The 6,922-nt window shown below is 45.5% G+C and overlaps 1 protein-coding gene across 1 annotated transcript; it reads left to right on the forward strand.

Moving 5' to 3' along the window:
* Positions 1–1,707: 1,707 nt before the first annotated feature.
* Positions 1,708–5,918, forward strand: mrpl3 (mitochondrial ribosomal protein L3). The gene is made up of 11 exons (XM_031793173.1): positions 1,708–1,994; positions 2,507–2,590; positions 2,686–2,777; positions 2,869–2,960; positions 3,044–3,142; positions 3,234–3,333; positions 4,256–4,316; positions 4,773–4,884; positions 5,026–5,103; positions 5,293–5,370; positions 5,593–5,918. The coding sequence occupies exons 1-11, from the start codon at positions 1,909–1,911 to the stop codon at positions 5,737–5,739; spliced, it is 1,029 nt and encodes a 342-aa protein (XP_031649033.1). The 5' UTR covers positions 1,708–1,908; the 3' UTR covers positions 5,740–5,918.
* The last annotated feature ends 1,004 nt before the right edge of the window (positions 5,919–6,922 follow it).

A 6,922-nucleotide genomic window follows, 5' to 3' on the forward strand; every position in this document is an offset into this window, starting at 1 on the left:
TGTGTGTGTGTGTGTGTGTGTGTGTGTGTCTGATGTTTCTGTGGATTAGGCACTTTACTGTATTATAGACCAGATCACATCATGTACTATTGTTTCCCAGATGCCCTTGTCTCTGTGTGACTGTGTCGGTCTGTTTATCTGTCTGTCTGTCTGTCTGTTTCTGTCTGTCTGTTTATGTCTGTCTGTCTGTCTGTCTGTCTGTCTGTCTGTCTGTCTGTCTTTCTTTCTTTCTTTCTTTCTTTCTTTCTGTCATCTTCATGCGAACCACAAGGACAAGCTCAATGCATCAGAACACTGGGAATAATCCCCATTCCGATTTCTCCAATTAAGCTCTCTCAAGAACTTGAGTTCTCTGGGATGGAGCGAGTGGAAAGAGGGAGGAGGAGAAGAGTAGGAGGATGTTCTGTACAACTCAGGACCCTAGGAGGAAGGAGGGAGGAAGACAGGAAGCAGGAAGAGGTGAGAGAGAGAGGAGGAGGGTGAGGTCCTGGACATTTTATGCCCTGTTCAAAATCCCCAAGACCTTACTTTATCCATCATCAACCAGCCATCTCTGTCAACCATCAAACCTACTGGCTCACATGTATCTACAAATCCCTTCTCAGCAAGACCCCCTTTGCAAATCAGAATTTGTTGATAAGACTTACCACTGACTGGAAACGTGTGGGGAAAAAAAAATCACAATGTAACTCGAAAAAGGCAATATATTCCTAACCATGTCCTACCATGATGTATGTGTGCAGTGGCGACCCGTCATGCTGTCCTGTTTTTCATGTTATTTTGGCATCTATACGTGTCACATATCAGTTTGCAAACAATGTAAAAAAAAAAAAAATAGATATATCATTGAGTTAATAAAGACAAACACGGTCTCTTTTTTGTTTTCTTGAGTAAGGTAGCTCCAAAATGCAGGTGTTTCAGCCTAGCTCAGTGCTTCTGTGGTAGTGGGGCAAGCCAGCAGAAAATACGGAGCATTGCGTCGTGATTGGCTCAGTGTTCTGTCACTCATAGGAACTCTACGTCACCAACAAGTCTAAGGGTGGAGCTAGAAAATTCAAGCCCCGTAGCTGCTGTCATAGTTACATTAGAAGTTACATCATACTTTCAAAATCTTAGCTAGCAGTCGTCATCCTGAATAAAGTCGACATTCTACTAGCCAATCCTTTTTAATACTTGTCATATGAAGATAAATAATGGAGATTAATTATAGGTAAAACGTATCGGTGCTCATCGGCCATTGGACATAAACATTAAACGACAAGTTGGAAATCGCAAATTCAACAATGAGTGGTTGGAAGGAATCAATGGCTAACTGCAAGCATTGCAAAGCAATCATTAGCCTGCTATTCAGTGGAGTGGCTGTGTGGTCCCAAGTCTATGATTAAGGGTCTCTTTTCCTAGTTTAAAATAAACATAAACATTCAACATTGGCCATGCTGTCAATGAAGCATGATTTGTGCATTGCTCAAAACAGCTGTTAACTCGGAAATGCAAAATCTGACTTCTTTAGTGAGTTCAAGACAACTGGGGAACTTGGGATAAACAGCTACGACTGGGAAAATACGTTTTGAACTTTCATCCAACTCGGAACGTGGGTCTCTTTTTAGAGCTACGACCTGAAGATCACTGACATCATCATGATTATATATATTTTTTCCAGAGTTCCCAGTTGTTTAAATTGTTCTCCATAATGTTGATTTGAAGGCACTGAATTAGTCCAATCGATGAAGCGGAACTACATTTCCGAGCACCTGCGGAATTATTTCCGAGCCGTACCGGAAACCCTCAGGGTGACATTCCACAGCAGAGCACAGGCATGAAGTCATGGGATTGCTGCTAAATTGAAGCATATTTCCACATTGGAGTTTTTTTCGGTAACGTTAGCCTCGTGAGTGAAATAATACAAGAATGGCGGCGTGGACCTGCCGATTTCTTCTCTACAGAGGAGCACGTGTGCTAGCGGGACGAACCGGAGCGGTAGCAGCAGCCGACAGGTAACATTGACGTACTACAGTAGCTAGCTAACGTTACCTGTAGGCTCTACTTTAGCTAACGATACGGTAGTTGTTGTGAAAGGTAGTTAGTTAGCACTGCTGTTTTTGTGAAAGACTGCTAGCTGGCAACTAGAAACTGTAGTTTTAGTCAGTTAACGTTAGTTAGCTTTGTAGTTCTAGATAACGTTAGTAAGTTACTTTAACTTAGGTTTAGGCATCGGGACTCCCAATGTTGTGTCCCAAAGCTAAATAGTCAGCTGATGCGACAGCCAACAGAGCCACTGCCTACGGAATCCCAAGTGAAAGGGTTAGCTAACTAGTTCACTCAAATTACTTAAATTAACGTTAGCTACCTCGGAAGTAGTTTATAGACAAAAATACGCATTGGGGTTATCAAGTTAACGTTACCTAGCTATCCAACTGCTATATCTTACCCCTTTCTAACCAAAACCAATAAAAGTCAATGCACCCCCGGCTGTATCATACCTAATCATCTCTTTCTCTGTCTACAGCTGTCTCTTCCAGAGTGTTCGGACAGTGAAGACCACAACATGGTGGGAGGAGCATCTGACAGAGGATAATAAATCATATATGAGGTTGGTCATGTGTGTGTATTCCACCAATACACCGGAAGTACTGTAAAATATACGTAATAAGTATTGAATGAATTGCGTTCTTGCATATTTTCCAGGAAGAGTCTGGGAGAGGAGTATAATCGACAGATAGCTGCTAAGCTCCACCCACTGAAGGATGAGCCCTGGCCCAGACAAGAATGGACAAAGGGTGTGTGTGTGTTTACTGTGTGGTGTGTGATGGTTATTGGTTTTCATTTGTGCTTGGGTGGGTGGGAGTATTAATGTGTGTATTAATCCAGAGAGTCGGCGAGTAGGGCTGGTTGCAGTGAAGTTGGGCATGGCCCCAGTCTGGACCAAAACAGGAGAGAGACACGTGGTGACCATGCTGCAGGTAACGCACATGACACCACACGGTCACAATCTCACACACACAATCAAACCAAAGTCACAGGTGGTGGTGTGTGTGTGTTGTAGGTGCAGGATTGCCATGTGTTGAATTACCTGTCTAAAGAGGAGTACGATGGACACACTGCTGCCCTAATGGTGGGAGGGAAGAACGCATCGCCCTTCTACGTAAGTTCGAAGGCACGCTGTTTAAAGCCATAGTGTATAAAGTAGTTAATTTACCATTTCCCCCCCTTACTCTCGCTCGCTCACCCTGTAGAAGTCAGATGAAGAGATGGAGATGTTTAGGTTGGCTGGAGTTCCTCCTAAACAGAAAGTCACCACCTTTAAAGTCTCTGACAATGCTATCATCAAACCAGGTATATACACACACCATCATCAAACCAGGTACATACACACACCATCATCAAACCGGGCACATGCACACCACCACCGTCAAACCGGGCACACGCACACCACCACCGTCAAACCGGGCACACGCACACCACCACCGTCAAACCGGGCACACGCACACCACCGCCGCCATTGAACCAGGTACACGCACACCACCGCCGTCGAACCAGGTACACGCACACCACCGCCGTCGAACCAGGTACACACACCGCCGCCGCCATCGAACCAGGTACACACACACCACCGCCATCATCGAACCAGGTACACACACACCACCGCCATCATCGGACCAGGTACACACACACACCACCGCCATCATCGGACCAGGTACACACACACACCACCGCCATCATCGGACCAGGTACACACACACACCGCCATCGAACCAGGTACACACACACCACCGCCATCATCGAACCAGGTACACACACACCACCGCCATCATCGGACCAGGTACACACACACCACCGCCATCATCGGACCAGGTACACACACACACCGCCATCGAACCAGGTACACACACCACCGCCGCCATCGAACCAGGTACACACACACCACCGCCATCATCGAACCAGGTACACACACACCACCGCCATCATCGGACCAGGTACACGCACACCACCGCCGTCGAACCAGGTACACGCACACCACCGCCATCGAACCAGGTACACACCATAGGAAACTAGTGAGTGGAGGATGGCTCATAATGATGCCAGGAATATATGGAAAACGTGTTTGATACCATTCTATTCATGCCGCTTGTGATCCACTCACACCATATACACACAGAGACTATACGAAAACACGCACACACAGCCATCATCAAACTAGGTACTGAATCCAACTACACTGTTTAACCCTATCTCTCTCTGTGTGTCTCCACTCAAGGCACTCCTCTCTATGCAGCACACTTCCGTCCAGGACAATATGTAGATGTCACAGCCAAAACGTGAGTTATGTCTCCACGCCCTCGTCTCTCTGTCTGTCTCTCTGTCTCTACACCCTCATCTCTCTGTCTGTCTCTCTGTCTCTACACCCTCATCTCTCTGTCTGTCTCTGTCTCTACACCCTCATCTCTCTGTCTGTCTCTGTCTCTACACCCTCATCTCTCTTGTCTCTGTCTCTACACCCTCATCTCTCTTGTCTCTCTCTCTACACCCTCATCTCTCTTCTCTCTCTCTCTACACCCTCATCTCTCTTGTCTCTCTCTCTACACCCTCATCTCTCTTGTCTCTCTCTCTACACCCTCATCTCTCTTGTCTCTCTCTCTACACCCTCATCTCTCTTGTCTCTCTCTCTACACCCTCATCTCTCTTGTCTCTCTCTATTTCTGGAGAATTGTTCAATTTCTGTGTTCTAGAATTCTTCTTTGTTCTCAAGTGTGTGTGTGTGTGTGTGTGTGTAGTATTGGTAAGGGTTTTCAGGGGGTGATGAAGCGGTATGGGTTTAAAGGCCAGCCAGCGTCTCATGGCCAGACCAAAACACACCGCAGACCTGGAGCCTCGGGACCTGGAGGAGTAAGACACACACCATTGTTGACTGTTTAAAGATTTGTGGGAAAATCAATACATCTTAATAAATATGTAACATCTCATTCACACACACACACACTAAAAACACTACTTACACACACTTGGACTAAACTTGTGTCTCTTCAGGATCCAGCCAAAGTCTTCAAAGGGAAAAAGATGCCAGGCATGATGGGAAATGTGTTTGACACTGCCCACGGCCTAAAGGTACACACCCCCACCCCACACACACATTCACTGAGTCCATGTAAGCACCTTCATGGATAATCAGGAGTGTGAAAAACAGAGCTTGTAGTCCCATTCTGAGTGCTTGCCTGAACCCTTTATGTTGCTATCTAACTGGTCCACAATGCCCAAAGCAACATCTTCTACCAATGTCTGACTCTCTCTCTCTAGGTATGGAGAGTTAACACCAGGTATAATGTTATCTATGTTCATGGCTCCGTTCCTGGCCACAAGAACTGCTTACTAAAGGTACGACATACACCAGCCAGACTTACCATGCTCCTCGATGCACTTCTATTGGTCTGGCAGATAAAGTTACTGACCTTTTGTTTATCCAATCACGTGGTTTTATAAAGTTACTGACCTTTTGTTTATCCAATCACGTGGTTTTATAAAGTTACTGACCTTTTGTTTATCCAATCACGTGGTTTTATAAAGTTACTGAAATGGTTGTCCAATCATATGGTTTAGGTGAGGGACACTAACCTACCGACTTATGTGGAGAAGAACATCAACCCTCCGTTTCCAACGTTTTTCTGTGAGGAGGACGAACAGCTGCCTGAAGACCTGTACGATGAAGACCTGTTCATACACACACAGCCCTCACTCACACTCTAACAAACACACAGAGCCCTAACTCTTACACACAGACATACACACAATCTCATATCAATTGTATGGTGACCAACTGTGACATGTAGGGTTAGCGGTGAAATATTTAAATGTTTTCTAGCCACACCCCTCTGTAGTTATGATGTCATTGTGTCTGGGACATTAAACATCCTTTCCTGGAAATACGTTTGTGTTTCGTTAATTATCGTCTCTCTCCTCTCGGTCTCTCCCTTGCTCTTTCACTCTAATGACCAGAGTTCAGTTACTTCTGTTTCCAAAACTGTGGTAAACAGAGGAGTGATGTAAGGGTCCCCCAGAGGGACAAACAGAGAGAGAGTCAGGAAGCTGACAGGTGGAGAGAGGGAGGGCTGCAGAATCATAAAGGCTGACATTTGTGTGAGGGAATGGGGGATAAATGGAACGAGGGTGACAGGCAGGGAGTAAGAGACGAAGAGAGGGGTATAAATTAGGACATTGTTACAGCAGAACCGCTGAGAGATACGCATAGATCATATGGGGGGGTTAGTGGCTGGTGTGTGTTGAAGACAGAATAGGGTTTATGTAAACCGTTCATGTTATTCTGACTGACTCCTATGAGAGCTCTCCTTTTCTACCTTCCACCATCTCTGTTTTATGTCAAGATTATGTTCTATAGTTCTATTAACCGCAATGATTTCCCCATGATGTCCTGGAACACACACACACACAGCCTCAAACAGGAATGTTACCATTAGAAATGTCTGTTGTAATTATTCTGCACAACAGGCCTCCCCACATCTCTATCCACCCCCAACCTTTTCCCCTCCCCTTTCCCACCATCTTCCTGCCGCTTTCCCTCTCCCCCTCCCACCCTCTCCTTTTTCCCTCTAGTTCTCTTAGCCTCTCTGCTTGGCCTCTGTCGATTGATGAGCTTTAATGGGACAGACATTCCTTTTAAAGTGTGTGTGTACACAGCAGATAGAGAAGCTGTACTGCACCATCACTGCAGAGCATCCGACTACTGTAATACACACTAATAGATCTATATGACTCCATAATATCCAGATCTAAGTATAGGATACTCTGACATAGTTTACACCTGCTACTAACATGCGGCCTGTGGTCAGATCATGGACGTATTCGTTTATATCAGGTGTTATCAGGTTGTGTGTATGACAGTCTGACCTTTTTGTCTTGATGGATGTAGTCA

The sequence above is a fragment of the Oncorhynchus kisutch genome, linkage group LG17, assembly GCF_002021735.2.
Source record: "Oncorhynchus kisutch isolate 150728-3 linkage group LG17, Okis_V2, whole genome shotgun sequence".
Classification (NCBI taxonomy): Eukaryota; Metazoa; Chordata; class Actinopteri; order Salmoniformes; family Salmonidae; genus Oncorhynchus; species Oncorhynchus kisutch.

What these genes read in the sequence shown, in the direction of transcription:
- mrpl3 (XM_031793173.1), top strand. Translation starts at nt 1,909, where the DNA reads ATGGCGGCGTGGACCTGCCGATTTCTTCTCTACAGAGGAGCACGTGTG. An exon ending in GATAATAAATCATATATGAG is followed by an intron (nt 2,591 to 2,685) that starts GTTGGTCATGTG and finishes CATATTTTCCAG; the next exon opens with GAAGAGTCTGGGAGAGGAGT. An exon ending in GAGCCTCGGGACCTGGAGGA is followed by an intron (nt 4,885 to 5,025) that starts GTAAGACACACA and finishes GTGTCTCTTCAG; the next exon opens with GATCCAGCCAAAGTCTTCAA.